This window comes from Plodia interpunctella, unplaced genomic scaffold (assembly GCF_027563975.2).
Source record: "Plodia interpunctella isolate USDA-ARS_2022_Savannah unplaced genomic scaffold, ilPloInte3.2 Pint_0, whole genome shotgun sequence".
NCBI classification, from domain to species: domain Eukaryota; kingdom Metazoa; phylum Arthropoda; class Insecta; order Lepidoptera; family Pyralidae; genus Plodia; species Plodia interpunctella.
In genome coordinates this window covers 153,000-168,811 of record NW_026525650.1, presented here as the reverse complement: position 1 = coordinate 168,811, position 15,812 = coordinate 153,000, and the positions used below count along the sequence as shown (strand labels likewise).

The following is a 15,812-nucleotide window of genomic DNA, read 5'->3' as shown; positions in this document are numbered from 1 at the left end:
ACCTAACCTAACCTAACCTAACCTAACCTAACCTAACCTAACCTAACCTAACCTAACCTAACCTAACCTAACCTAACCTAACCTAACCTAACCTAACCTAACCTAACCTAACCTAACCTAACCTAACCTAACCTAACCTAACCTAACCTAACCTAACCTAACCTAACCTAACCTAACCTAACCTAACCTTTTTTTTTTTTTTTTTTTTTTTTTTGTTCTCGCAGGAGGAAACCCATTTACGGGCGACCCAGGGGAAGAACATCTCCCCCGGAGTGTGGGGCTCCCAGGCCGCTGCCGGCCCAGACTACCCACTAAAACCTCCTGCGGCGTTTTCCAACCAACCGTTGATGGGGGCGCCATGGGATCGCGGACATTTCACCACGACGCCCCCCGGTTCTGCCTCGCCAGGCATCCTCACCGTAGCAGACGACGGGCGTATCGTGCCCGCCGCCTGCCACGTCTGCCTCTCCTATTTAGAGGGGCGTTGGCTTGCGCCTCACGCTCCCTCTCGGCGGCCTCCTTCTGCGACATGACAGCCTCGCAGAAGGAAGCCACCGCGTCCCAACACCTTTCGCTGCACAGCATCTTTTCTACGACGCTGTGCAGCGCAAGGTCATCCCCTCCCAACTCCACAACGAGCTCCACCCTCTCCTCCGCCCATCTTTCACAGTCTGCCAGAGTGTGTTGTGCCGTATCATCCGGCTCCCCACACTCATGGCAGACCGTGCTCTCCTCCCTTCCAATCCTGTGCAGGTAATGACCGAAGCACCCGTGTCCGGTCATTACCTGCGTCAACCTGTAGGTCAGCTGGCCGTGGCCTCTTCCAACCCAGTCTGCGAGCGATGGCAGGAGCGCCCCTATGGTTCTTACACCATATAGGGAGTTTTCAAGCTCAACTTTCCATCGCTCGCGCAGTCTATCCACGGCCAGCTGCCTGACCGCCCTCATTTCCCTGGGAGCGAGCCTGATTTCAAGTGACCTGCACCTGGCCCGCTCCCGTGCACCTGGCCCGCTCCCGTGCACCTGGCCCGCTCCCGAACCTAACCTAACCTAACCTAACCTAACCTAACCTAACCTAACCTAACCTAACCTAACCTAACCTAACCTAACCAACTCATCCAAAGTTACTTCGCCGACAGGAGGGTCACCCTGGATTATGGGGAGAGCGCGTCGTCCAAATCGCTGACCAAGGGTTGCGTCCAGGGATCCGCTTGCGGCCCAGTCTTTTGGAATTTAATATTAGACGAACTTCTATCCATGCTGCTACCGGACAATGCCCACATACAGGCCTTTGCCGACGACGTGCTTCTCATAGTCGAGGGAAAGTCGAGAGAGGAGGTAGAGCGCACTACCAACACCTGTCTTCGTGAGATATACTCTTGGGGAGATAGAGTAAAACTGCGATTTGCACCGGAAAAGACACAATGCATATCATTCACAACACAAACCCTAACAGCTGAAATAGAAATGAACAATGTCCGTATACCTCTAACAACCCAAATTAAACTTCTTGGCGTAATCATTGACAATAAACTAAACTTCATCCAACATTCTAAATACATTATAGGAAAAGCTACGAAAATATTCAAAAATTTGTGCAAATTTGTTAGACCCACTTGGGGAATACATCCGGAAAATGTAGAATGCATATATAGGCAAGTGATAACACCCATAATAACTTATGCGGCGGGAATCTGGGGAACGGCCACAAGGTTCTGTTCGGTTCGCAGAGCCCTCCGTTCGTTCCAAAGAGCGTTTGCTATTAGGGCGATTCGAGGATTCCACACGATTTCCGCCGTCGCCGCGGATGCGCTCGCGCGGTTCCCGCCGCTACACCTTGTGGTGGAGGAGGCGCGCGAGACACACCTTATCAAACAATCTGGCACGTTGGGCTCCCTCCCTGAGGACATTGGTCTGTACAGACGCGTCGGGATCAGGGACCTCCTGCACCCAGCCAAGCGGGTCACTATAGACTACGATACGGCGACCACGCAGGAGGAAACTGATTACCTGATGAACCCGGAGGCACCCAATGTCTTCACGGATGGGAGCAAACACGAAAACGGTGATACGGGGTCGGCATTTGTCGTCATCATGGAGGGACTGCCGGGGGGATCCGTGACCAGAAAATTCAAACTGTGTCGAACCTCAACAGTATTTATGGCCGAACTATACGCTATAGCCCAAGCCTTGGAGTGGCTTCGCGCTCGGAACCACTCCTTGGCAAAAATATTCACAGATTCTCTCTCCGCTCTAAAGGCTATCCAGGACCGTAGCAACACAGACCACCTTGTGAATCGCATTCACAGGGACCTGTTCTTGCTGCGGTCCAGGAACCAGATGGTGGACTTCGTGTGGACGAAGGCTCACGTCGGGATAGTGGGAAACGAGATCGCGGACGCGGCAGCCAAAGCGGCGGCCTCCAAAAAGACCGCGTCCGAGGTCAATTTCTTCCCATTATCCCACGCCAAGCGACTCCTGAAAGCGAAAACGCTACAGGCTTGGCAGGCGGAGTACCAGTCGACCACACAGGGAGCCACCACCAAAACCTTCTTCCCGCTAATCTGTCACATCCCTTCCGCTCTAAGCGCCTTCAAAATTTCCTTCTCTCTCACTCAGATTCTAACTGGCCACGGATTCCACAAAGCTTACCTCTCCAAATTTAAAATCATCGATGACGACAAATGCCCTTGCGATGGCACTACAGCCCAAGATATACCACACCTTCTAAGAGAGTGCCCTATATTTGGCAAGACACGCCATGACTACGTCACGGCGTGTCTACGCAATAAAATCGACGAATTTGACCTGATCCAGACCTCAAGCAAAGAGGAAACGACAACGACATTTTTGAAATTGGTAGACAACATCGTCTACAGCCTCAAAACCATCAATGGGACATAAATCTCTAAAATCTATCATTTCTCCCAAAAACCTCCTCCCCTCCTAACATCACACAGATAGATGCACGCAACTTTGTATCAAATAGCAAAGAAAAACGTGCATCTAAACTTAGTGATTTATGTAAAACTGTGCCCAAATCAAGCTACTATTCCTAATATTTCAAAAAAAAAAAAAACCTAACCTAACCTAACCTAACCTAACCTAACCTAACCTAACCTAACCTAACCTAACCTAACCTAACCTAACCTAACCTAACCTAACCTAACCTAACCTAACCTAACCTAACCTAACCTAACCTAACCTAACCTAACCTAACCTAACCTAACCTAACCTAACCTAACCTAACCTAACCTAACCTAACCTAACCTAACCTAACCTAACCTAACCTAACCTAACCTAACCTAACCTAACCTAACCTAACCTAACCTAACCTAACCTAACCTAACCTAACCTAACCTAACCTAACCTAACCTAACCTAACCTAACCTAACCTAACCTAACCTAACCTAACCTAACCTAACCTAACCTAACCTAACCTAACCTAACCTAACCTAACCTAACCTAACCTAACCTAACCTAACCTAACCTAACCTAACCTAACCTAACCTAACCTAACCTAACCTAACCTAACCTAACCTAACCTAACCTAACCTAACCTAACCTAACCTAACCTAACCTAACCTAACCTAACCTAACCTAACCTAACCTAACCTAACCTAACCTAACCTAACCTAACCTAACCTAACCTAACCTAACCTAACCTAACCTAACCTAACCTAACCTAACCTAACCTAACCTAACCTAACCTAACCTAACCTAACCTAACCTAACCTAACCTAACCTAACCTAACCTAACCTAACCTAACCTAACCTAACCTAACCTAACCTAACCTAACCTAACCTAACCTAACCTAACCTAACCTAACCTAACCTAACCTAACCTAACCTAACCTAACCTAACCTAACCTAACCTAACCTAACCTAACCTAACCTAACCTAACCTAACCTAACCTAACCTAACCTAACCTAACCTAACCTAACCTAACCTAACCTAACCTAACCTAACCTAACCTAACCTAACCTAACCTAACCTAACCTAACCTAACCTAACCTAACCTAACCTAACCTAACCTAACCTAACCTAACCTAACCTAACCTAACCTAACCTAACCTAACCTAACCTAACCTAACCTTTTTTTTTTTTTTTTTTTTTTTTTTGTTTTCGCAGGGGAATGCATTTACGCACTGAGTGTGGGACTCCTGGGCCGCTATCCAGCCCAGACTACCCACTAAACCCCTGCGGGTGCCATCGGCCGCTTTACAGGGAGGCGCCTCGGATCTATCTAACACAAGACGCCTCAGCGACTGGCCGGTCTCTTTCGCCAGAGACCGGACTCACCATTCTCAGGGGCCCACCGACACCTGGTGGACCCCTGCCGTCGGGTGGGACTAGTCCCACCGATTTAGGGGGGCGCCTGCAGGCGCGCAAGGTAGCGCCTGCGTCGCACCCCCGTCCGCCTTCTGCGGATCGGCTCCGCGAGGGGGTGGTCCTCGCGGTTCCTTTCCTCGGCCTCCCTCTGTGACATAACAGTCTCACAGAAGGAGGCCACTGCCGCCCAGGCTCCGTCACTCCCGAGCATCGCATTGACGACACTCGGGAGCGACAGATCCACTCCACCGAGCACTGCCACCAGATCGTGGCGCTGCCGACTCCACCTGGGACACTGCTCTAGAACATGTTGAGCAGTGTCCCGAGCCTCGCCACAATCGTGGCAGACCGGCTCGGTCTCCCGCTGGGCCACGCGGTGCAAGTACTCACCGAAGCAGCCATGCCCGGTGAGCACCTGCGTCATGCGGAAGGTGAGAGGCTTGCGCCGCCTCAACATCCATCTCTCCAGGACCTGGCGCAGGGCCTCCACTGTGCGTACACCGTACGTTGCCCGCGCCAGGTCTGCCTCCCACCTCCGCATGAGTTCCGCTTGCCCTCGCAAGCGGACCCGCCGGACCATCTCAGGCGAGGGGTGCTCGCCGATTTCCCTCCTGTTCGCCACAAAGTGGTAAACCTCGGCGAGCACCTCCGCCACCAACCTAACCTAACCTAACCTAACCTAACCTAACCTAACCTAACCTAACCTAACCTAACCTAACCTAACCTAACCTAACCTAACCTAACCTAACCTAACCTAACCTAACCTAACCTAACCTAACCTAACCTAACCTAACCTAACCTAACCTAACCTAACCTAACCTAACCTAACCTAACCTAACCTAACCTAACCTAACCTAACCTAACCTAACCTAACCTAACCTAACCTAACCTAACCTAACCTAACCTAACCTAACCTAACCTAACCTAACCTAACCTAACCTAACCTAACCTAACCTAACCATATCCATTTGTTCCCCTACATCCCAGTGAATTTTCTCTTTAGTGCATCTCGTGTATCCTTCGATATAACAAGTGTTTTCAGTGCAGTTTTCTCCATAATTTCTCTTTAAAAAATTCATTTAGTTTCCGTAAACGCCATACTTAGGCGCTAACACCCAAATAATTCTCAAAAATTTTTTCTTGCTATCCCTTGATCGTCTTTGATTGTAGTTCTGCTCACTTACCTGTCTCCCTGCTCCCTGTGAAGTTTCGTCGTATTCCGTTGCAGTTTTCTTGCATTCTCACCTGTAACATAGAAATTTTTCATACAAATTTTAATAAAATCACACTTTTTCCCCTTTTTTCCAAATTTTTTCTATCGGACCCTCGCTAGCTTGCTACACCATCTTATCAGGCTAACGGAGGCGCATCTTTTGACGCCTCACACGTCTCGATAGGACCACCCGTTTTTGAAATCGTATTTTCACGATCTTCAAAAAGTCTACCTAAGCCCCTCAGGCACGCGGTCGACTTATATCCATTTGTTCCCCTACATCCCAGTGAATTTTCTCTTTAGTGCATCTCGTGTATCCTTCGATATAACAAGTGTTTTCAGTGCAGTTTTCTCCATAATTTCTCTTTAAAAAATTCATTTAGTTTCCGTAAACGCCATACTTAGGCGCTAACACCCAAATAATTCTCAAAAATTTTTTCTTGCTATCCCTTGATCGTCTTTGATTGTAGTTCTGCTCACTTACCTGTCTCCCTGCTCCCTGTGAAGTTTCGTCGTATTCCGTTGCAGTTTTCTTGCATTCTCACCTGTAACATAGAAATTTTTCATACAAATTTTAATAAAATCACACTTTTTCCCCTTTTTTCCAAATTTTTTCTATCGGACCCTCGCTAGCTTGCTACACCATCTTATCAGGCTAACGGAGGCGCATCTTTTGACGCCTCACACGTCTCGATAGGACCACCCGTTTTTGAAATCGTATTTTCACGATCTTCAAAAAGTCTACCTAAGCCCCTCAGGCACGCGGTCGACTTATATCCATTTGTTCCCCTACATCCCAGTGAATTTTCTCTTTAGTGCATCTCGTGTATCCTTCGATATAACAAGTGTTTTCAGTGCAGTTTTCTCCATAATTTCTCTTTAAAAAATTCATTTAGTTTCCGTAAACGCCATACTTAGGCGCTAACACCCAAATAATTCTCAAAAATTTTTTCTTGCTATCCCTTGATCGTCTTTGATTGTAGTTCTGCTCACTTACCTGTCTCCCTGCTCCCTGTGAAGTTTCGTCGTATTCCGTTGCAGTTTTCTTGCATTCTCACCTGTAACATAGAAATTTTTCATACAAATTTTAATAAAATCACACTTTTTCCCCTTTTTTCCAAATTTTTTCTATCGGACCCTCGCTAGCTTGCTACACCATCTTATCAGGCTAACGGAGGCGCATCTTTTGACGCCTCACACGTCTCGATAGGACCACCCAATTTTGAAATTTTCGCCCACCACACCCGCCCAATTGTGTTCAGGTTGTAAAAGGGACTTCACTTGGGACACCCCATACCCAGATCTACTTCGCTTTTACCGCCACCTAGGGCCAAAAATTGTCACCTAAATTAACAGCTCCCTTAATAACAATAGTTTAGGATTACTTTGCTAGTTCTACCCGTCCTCTACTTCGGAAAAATACTGTACATTGTTATTCTTTCTTCTGTTGTTCTCCCTCGCCTCCTCAACTTTTACTTACATAGACGATATTCAAAATTTTTTCATACCTTCTTCTAAACACTTCCGATCTAAGCCAACATGGTCCTAGCCCATTCACCACCGCGTAAGGCGGCCAATACTCGCCCCCCAGACAGGAACCGTAGGAACCTCACCCGCATCTCCGAGACTCCTACGGACATTATCACACAGCAGAGTCCCCCGCCGCTACCCACCACCTCTAGAGCGGGGCACTCATGCTCTCACTCCCCGCGGTCACCCCCGCCCAGGGGAAGGGCCCCTGTACGTTCACCTCCCCAGCGACTCCAGCGAATCTTGCAGTCACCATCACCGTCCACTTCTCACGGTGCTCCCACCTCCCCGTCGCCCCTGCGGACGCCCCCACCCCAGTTGCCCCGACCGAGATCATCTTTCTCCCCCCCCGCAACCCCTTCTCGGGGATACATGTCGCCACCTAGCACTCCGGCCAGCAGGCGTGGGTCGATAAGCCGTGTGGGGGAGGATATCCCGGCGTCCTGGGAATCACTCTCACCGCAGTCGGATATCACCCCCGCACTCGTTTACTCTCTGTCGTCTACCCTCACCCCCGCGCCGGCGAACTTGCCGCCCCCGGCTGCTACACCGGCGCTGACGCACCCCCAGCCCACCCAAAGCAAAGTTGTGACTCAACCTCTCTCAGTCGCAATCGCGGCGGCGACGGTCGCCCCGCAAGCGACACCAGCCCCCACCTTCCCCACCGCGCTCCAAGCGACACTCTCCTTCATCTCGGACTCGGCCAAGGAAATCATCGCCAAGATTTCCGAGGGTAAGAGCGTGACCAGCGGTAACAAGAAGCGCATAAAGGAGCTGGCGCAATCTATCATGGGCGCGGTGGAGGGGTCCCGAAATGAGACTCCGCCCGAGCTCCCGAAGCCGGTTTCGGACGCAGTCCTCCATGCCATCCGGGAGACTATTAGGGACGAACTAAAGGGACATGCGCCTACTCATGTTCCCACTCCCCACCCCGCCCCTCTACCTACCTCAACCCCCCCAGCGCCCCAGTCGAGGTCCTTCGCGACGGTAGCTGCCACCTCTCCACCCAAATGTCCTTCGCCAATGCCTCGTACCCAGCCGGCTATAATCATCAAGGCCAAGGAGGCCGGTGACAAGCAACCGGATGTCTATAGCGAGTGGCGCAAAAACATCAAGTTCAGAAACACCACATTCGCTCCCTCGAAAGTGCGCACCTTGCGCAACAATACGGTGAAAGTCAATTTCGACAACGCCGCGCAGAGGGATGAGACATTGGCGAGGGTCAACGAAATCCCGGGTATAGTCGCGGAGAAATCTAAACTGAGGAAACCCCTCATTATCCTAAAAGGCGTGAGCAAGGAGACAGACAAGGACGAACTGTTGGAGGTCGTTGCCAGCCAAAACCAAGTGGCTGCCGGCGACCTTCGACTATGTTTCCTCCTTAAAAACCGCAATGAAAATCTTTATAACGCGGTACTGGAGGTAGCCCCCGCAATTCGACGCGCGTTTGTCGAAGAGGGTCGCGTGAACGTGGAGCATCAGAGGGTGCACGTGGCGGATTTCAGCCGCTTTGTACAATGCCGCAAATGCCTGCAGTTTGGACACACAGGCAACAAATGCTCAGCTGACTTCTACCCGTGCGGCCACTGCGGCTCCGCTACGCACCACATCACTACGTGCCCATACAGAACAGACGCAACTAAGATGACCTGCTACAACTGTAAAAAAGCAAACAGCACCAACACCAAACACTCCGCCCTCGACGCTAAATCTTGCCCCAAAATCCTCAACGCCTTAAAATCCCTTAATGACACAACCGACTATGGTTATTAGAACGATCAAAGTAACTCAATGTAACCTCAATCGCTGTTACACTATACATCACGAGTAAACAGCCTTAAGGCTGTGAATAAAACTTAATAGCGAATAAGTTCCCTTATTTATCAAAGGCATATAAATATAGTATAATACAGATATATAACACTTGTAAAATTATGTATTGAAATATATAAATAGAATACACATATACGTATAATACACAATAATACATACATATATATATACATATACTTATAAATATAACCAAAATTATGTATAATCATACAGTGGCGGGATTCCCCACAACTCTGTATCCAATAGCAGAAAGCAGAGGGAATCCCAAAACTCAATCCTTATCAAATCACCAAAAATATCAAAGCCATATAAATATAGTATAATACAGACATATAACACTTATAAAATTATGTATTGAAATATATAAATAGAATATACATATACGTATAATACACAATAATACATATATATATATATATATATATATACATATACTTATAAATATCACCAAAATTATGTATAATCATACAGTGGCGGGATTCCCCACAACTCTGTATCCAATAGCAGAAAGCAGAGGGAATCCCAAAACTCAATCCTTATCAAATCATCAAAAATATCAAAGCCATATAAATATAGTATAATACAGACATATAACACTTATAAAATTATGCATTGAAACATATAAATAGAATATACATATACGTATAATGCACAATAATACATATATATATATATATATATATATATATATACATATACTTATATATATAACCAAAATTATGTATAATAATACAGTGGCGGGATTCCCCACAACTCTGTATCCAATAGCAGAAAACAGAGGGAATCCCAAAACTTGATCCCTACATGACTAAATGTAAAGACATGACAACTCTTTGAGCCCCCATATTTTAATATCTAGCCCCCCCAAAAAAAAAAAAAAAACCTAACCTAACCTAACCTAACCTAACCTAACCTAACCTAACCTAACCTAACCTAACCTAACCTAACCTAACCTAACCTAACCTAACCTAACCTAACCTAACCTAACCTAACCTAACCTAACCTAACCTAACCTAACCTAACCTAACCTAACCTAACCTAACCTAACCTAACCTAACCTTTTTTTTTTTTTTTTTTTTTTTTTTTTTTTTTTTTTTTTTTTTTTTTTTTGTTTTCGCAGGGGAATGCATTTACGCACTGAGTGTGGGACTCCTGGGCCGCTATCCAGCCCAGACTACCCACTAAACCCCTGCGGGTGCCATCGGCCGCTTTACAGGGAGGCGCCTCGGATCTATCTAACACAAGACGCCTCAGCGACTGGCCGGTCTCTTTCGCCAGAGACCGGACTCACCATTCTCAGGGGCCCACCGACACCTGGTGGACCCCTGCCGACGGGTGGGACTTTAGTCCCACCGATTACGGAGGCGCTTGCAAGCGCGCAAGGTAGCGCCTGCGTCGCACCCCCGTCCGCCTTCTGCGGATCGGCTCCGCGAGGGGGTGGTCCTCGCGGTTCCTTTCCTCGGCCTCCCTCTGTGACATAACAGTCTCACAGAAGGAGGCCACTGCCGCCCAGGCTCCGTCACTCCCGAGCATCGCATTGACGACACTCGGGAGCGACAGGTCCGCTCCACCAAGCGCTGCCACCAGATCGTGGCGCTGCCGACTCCATCTGGAACACTGCTCTAGGACATGTTGAGCAGTGTCCTCAGCCTCGCCACAATCATGGCATACAGGCTCAGACTCCCTCTGGGCCACGCGGTGCAGATACACACCGAAGCAGCCGTGCCCGGTGAGTATCTGCGTCACGCGGAAGGTGAGAGGCTTGCGTCTTCTCAGCATCCACCTCTCCAGGACCTGACGGAGGGCCCCTACTGTGCGTACACCATACTCTGCCCGCGCCAGGTCCGCCTCCCACCTCCGCATGAGTTCCTCTTGCCCTCGCAATCGAACCCGCCGGATGACCTCCACCGTGGGGTGCTCGCCGATCTCCCTCCTGTTTGCCACAAAGTGGTACACCTCGGCGAGCACCTCCGCCACTAACTCCCATGGCGGGTCGCCCGCAAGGGCTGTGGCCGCAGAGAACGCCACTGTACGGTACCCCCGTATCACCCTTAGCGCGATCACCTTCTGCGCCTGCCGCAGAAGGCGTTTATTCGTCGCGTCAAGGGCGTCCACCCAAATGGGGGCCCCGTACATCGCCATACTCCGACACACGCCAGAGTACAGCCTCCTCACGGCGTCACTGGGTCCACCCAGATTTGGAAGGAGTCGGCCCAGTGACGCAGCCGCCCTGACTATCCTCGGCCCCAGCTCGCGAAAGTGGGGGCCGAAGGACCATCTTCCGTCAAGGATGAGACCCAGATATTTCATCTGAGTACTCACCCTCAACTCCTCATGACCCACCTGGAGGCGCGCCCCTGGGGGAGGTCCTCGCGTCCGGGCCCCGCGGAAGAGGAGGACTTCGGTCTTATCCAGACGGACCCGAAGCCCTAGCCTCTCTATGCGGCCGACCAAAAGGGCAAGGCCCATTTCAGCCAACCGCGCCGCCTCGCCGAAATTCGCACCCCGAGACGTGAAGAGAGTGTCATCCGCGTAGCAGATGACACCCGTCCCGGGGGGAAGCCGGCACCGCAAGACCCAGTCGTAGGCGATGTCCCACAGGATAGGGCCAAGAATCGACCCCTGTGGCACACCGCATCCGACGCTCCGCCGAACCATACGACCCCCCCCGTCCTCGTACAGGACAACACGATCCTCCAGGTACACCCCCAACAGCCGCCGCAGATACGAGGGCACCCCAAAGTACCGGAGTGCCTCCCGTATTACACTGTGCGGGATGCTGTTGAAGGCGTTGGCGACGTCTAAAGACGTCGCCAGGGTCACCTCGCCTTCTCGATCCGCCTCCTCCGTCACCGACCGCAGACGCCTGAGGGCGTCGATGGTGGACCCCTTGGCCCGGAATCCGTACTGCACGTCAGAGAGACGCGGTCCCGGGCCTTCCTCCACATGCCGAACGAGGCGAGAGGCCACAACGCTCTCTAGGGCCTTCCCAGCCTCGCTCAGCAGGACCAGAGGTCGCACCGCCGAAGCCGAGTCCAAGGGCCGGCTCCCCTTCGGAATAAGGCAGAGCCGGCCCTCCTTCCATAATTTCGGGAACTGCCCCTCTCGCAGACAGCGGTTGAGCAGCCCCCGAAACTCCTCCCCGAGGTGCACGAGAATCAGCGCAAGCACTTTCCCGTGCACCCCGTCTGGACCCGGTGCCCTCTTCCTTGTCTGGAGGCGGTCGAGGACCACCTCCATTTCGACGTCGGTGACGGGAGGCGGATCCGCCTCCACCTCTTCTCCCTCCGCGTCAGGCGGCTGTCGGGCCATCCTCGGAGGAGAAAACCCTCGCGGATTGCCGGGGAATAGATCCCCGACAATCTCCCCCAGCAGAGCTGGCTGAAGGGTCTCCGTTAGCGGGGTCGCCTGTGGGCGCAATTTGTCTCGCGCCCACTTATACGGCCGGCCCCATGGGTCTCTTTCGATACCCTCCACCAGCTCCTCGAAGGCTTCCTCCTTGGCCCGACCGATGGCCAGCTGCAGCTCCTTACGGTTTTCCACATACACCGCATACAGCTGACCATCCCTCTCCTCGTCCCGGGGACTGCGCCGCCTGCTTCGACTATAGGCCCTTCGGGCCGCGTTGCAGGCGACGCGAAGGGCGGCAATCTCCGCCGACCACCAATAGACCGCCCGCCTAGGGGGGGCTCGACCTACGCTTGGCATGGCCGCCCGGCACACCGCTGTGAAAGCGTCGCCGAGACGGTCAGCCGCGTCGTCCACCCCCATTCCGTCTAGAGGCGGGAGGCTCCAGCGGCCGACGATGGCCGCCTCTTCCGCCAGCTCCCGGTCAAGCCGCGTAAGGGCCCAACGCGGGAACCGGCTGCGCACCCGGGACGATGATGCCGCCTGACATTGGGGGGCGGCCGACACCTCGAACCGAATATACAAGTGGTCCGAGAGTGTCTCCACCCCCCCTTCCACCCTCCAGTCCGACACGGAGCGCGCGGCGGAGGGGGTGGCGAACGTCAGGTCCACCACCGATCCGCCCGTCCGTCGCACGCACGTGTGGGCTGTCCCCCTGTTTAGGAGAGACAGCCCGGCGGCCAGCGCCCACTCTTCCACCTTTCGCCCCTTGGGCTCCGTGGCCGGGTTCCCCCACGCCGTTGATTTGGCGTTGAAGTCACCGGCCACGAAGACCTTTAGGGGCGCTAACCGCCTTATCTCCGGCCCCAGGGCATCCAAGAACCGCTCCAGGGCCGGCAAATCCCGGTTCGGGGAGAAGTAAACACCAATTATGGCGTACTCTCCCCGAACCGCCACCACAAAGCCGTTCCCTCTCTTCTTAATCGCGAGGGGAGGGGCGGCACCAGGCCTAGCCACGATGGCCACGAGGTCATCCAGATCCCCCGCCCAGTGGGGCAGGGAGGGAACCGCGTACGGCTCCGCGACCACCGCGACATCCAAATCCCACTCCGCCATGGATTGCAGGAGGAGATCCTGCGCCCTAGCGGAGTGGTTGAGGTTGGCCTGGAGGAAGGTGACCCCCATCACTCCTCCATTTGGCCGACTGGCGCCTCCCCTTGCCTTCCCTCGCGCGGAGGAGGGGACGGCCCTTTCCCTCGGATCGGGGGTGGGTTGCAGGCCCTACCCCCCATCACGTGGCCCGCCGGCTTGCCGGCGTCGCGGCATACCGCGCAGCGGGGCTCCGCTGTGCAGGAGGCGGACAAATGCCCTGCCTCCCCGCACCTATAGCAGAGCCGGCTGCGGTCCGTCTGCGAGGGGCACAGCGATGCGGTGTGCCCCTTCCCCATGCACTTGTAGCAGTGCATGGGGCGCGCCTCCAGGTGCCGGAGCTGCACTCGACTCCAGCCTACCGTGAGGCTGCCCGCCTCGATCAGCTTTTTAGCCGTCGTGACCGGGCAGCGCATCAGGGCAGAGCCAGAGCCCCGCCAGTCTGAGCGGATTTCACCCACCCAGACCTGGTCCTCCGTGCAGCTCCCGGCTTGCGCGACCGCAGCCTTTATCCGCTGCGCCGTTGCCGCATCATTCAGGCCCGTCACGCGGAAGTCCGCGGTTTTGACGGGCCTGGAAACGTCCGCGACGCCGGAAAGGGCCGCCTTCAAGGCCGATGCAAGCGCATCTGCCTTGTCTGAGTTGGAGGGGCCAGAGACCTCGATTAGCCTCGCTCCGGTCGCACTCGGGCGAATCCGAAGCGAGCCGATTCCTAGCCCCTCCAGGCTCACCGCCTGCTCGGCCTTAAGGAGGGCGGAGCTGTATGTGGCCCCTTTTTGCGCTGCCTCCGGCTGTAACTTGAGAATTACAGCCGAGGAGCTAGGGGCCGACAGCTTGGCCGCCCTCGCTGGCGCCGCCCTGGGGGGTGCCTTGGGCGCCGTTGCAGTGGCCTTTGTTGGGGCCGCCGCCGGTCGCTCCGCAGGTTTGGGCTGGGACTTCTTTCCCACGCCCTTCCCCTTCCCCCTCCTCCCCCGGACTTCGACCCAGGGGAGCTCCGGGCATTCGTCGACCACAGCTGTTGAGGTCGACGGCCCGAAGGGCCCCCACTCTGTCACTCCCCCAGCACCTACCCCCTTACAACCCCGCCTCTCAGAGGCCGGGCGTGCAGGGGCCCGAACCTCCAACTCCACCACCGGCTGCTCAAGCCGCGGCGCCGGACCCAGACCGGAGGCCCGATCAATGGCCGTCCTTGCAGCCCTCGCCACCTCGGAGTTGTCACCTGCCAGAGGTGGACGAGTGGCACTCCGAGGACACCCAGCCAGTCCTAGCGCTGCCAGACGGCCATCAATCAATCTGGCCATCCTCTGCTCCAGCTCATCCTCCACTGGAGCAGCCTGCCGCTGCACCGTCCGCGCAGCCTGAGCAGCCTCACGGCGAGCCTCCTCGAACCCCCGGCGGAGCGCAGCGACCTCAGCCTTCATAATGGCCACCTCCCTTTGGAGGCGACCATTATCGGCCTTAAGGCGTCGAACTTCGTCCGACTCGCTGCGCGCCACCAGGGTGTCCACGATATCCCTGATATCCGAGGAGGCCCGCATAATTTTAGAGTTGAAGCCCCCCTTGAGGGCGGCAGTCTTTCCGACGAGGCTGGTTATTATACCCAGCCTCTCCACCGCAGTGGCCATGAGTCCATCAGCACCCATGGCCCCAAAGTCCCGCGCATCAATGGGGGCCACCACCACATCATCGTCCCCACCACTCGGGGGTCCTCCCCTCCGGAAGGCCCGAGCCCCTAGAGAGGCCGAGAAGGAAGCCTCGGCATCCTCCTCTTGACTCCTCCTCGCCTCAGCCCGGGCCCTCGTCAGGTGCGAGGCACCCCGGGCCTTGCCCCTCTTCGCCACTGACTGTGCCCGTGGCACACCGACCTCAGTGTCGGTGCCGGAACCAGTCGCCACCTCAGAATAGAGGCGCTTGTTGCCCAGCACCGACTCCGACAACGAGGTGATGGAGCCCGCACTTCCCATCAGGCTCCCCATCCTCTTTTGGCCCACAGCGAGGCCACTCCCGTCGGTTTCCTCCCCAGCGGAATGTTCAGACCCTGAACATTCCATTTCCCCCCTTCCCTTTGTTTGGCCCTGAGAAGGGCCTTTTGGGTGGCCCTGAGAAGGGCCTTTTGGGTGGCCCTGAGAAGGGCCTTTTGGGTGGCCCTGAGAAGGGCCTTTTTTCAGGAAACGCCCGCGGGCGTCCCTCATTATTTGGTCATTATACGACATTCTTCACAGTTCGCAAATTGCTCCTTCTGCACAGTGCACTTTAGCCGTCGGCCTAACCACTCCGTTACGGTGGTTAGGACGCGACGTTGCCCGGGGAACGCGACGTGGACGCAAGCACTGTGGGGTGGTTCCCCAACCTAACCTAACCTAACCTAACCTAACCTAACCTAACCTAACCTAACCTAACCTAACC

General features: G+C 53.7%; 2 protein-coding genes across 2 annotated transcripts; one reads left to right on the top strand and one right to left on the bottom strand.

Annotated features, from left to right (window-relative positions):
- Positions 1 to 1,257: 1,257 nt before the first annotated feature.
- On the top strand, positions 1,258 to 2,904 carry LOC128682667 (uncharacterized). The gene has a single exon (XM_053767540.1). The coding sequence runs from the start codon at positions 1,258 to 1,260 to the stop codon at positions 2,902 to 2,904; it is 1,647 nt and encodes a 548-aa protein (XP_053623515.1).
- A 10,537-nt stretch (positions 2,905 to 13,441) lies between these two features.
- LOC128682666 (uncharacterized) lies at positions 13,442 to 15,457 on the bottom strand. Its single transcript, XM_053767539.1, has one exon. The coding sequence runs from the start codon at positions 15,455 to 15,457 to the stop codon at positions 13,442 to 13,444; it is 2,016 nt and encodes a 671-aa protein (XP_053623514.1).
- Between the last annotated feature and the right edge of the window lie 355 nt (positions 15,458 to 15,812).

Excerpts from the sequence above, each read along its gene's own strand:
- LOC128682667 (XM_053767540.1), top strand. The coding sequence starts at position 1,258 with ATGCTGCTACCGGACAATGCCCACATACAGGCCTTTGCCGACGACGTG.
- LOC128682666 (XM_053767539.1), bottom strand. The coding sequence starts at position 15,457 with ATGGAATGTTCAGGGTCTGAACATTCCGCTGGGGAGGAAACCGACGGG.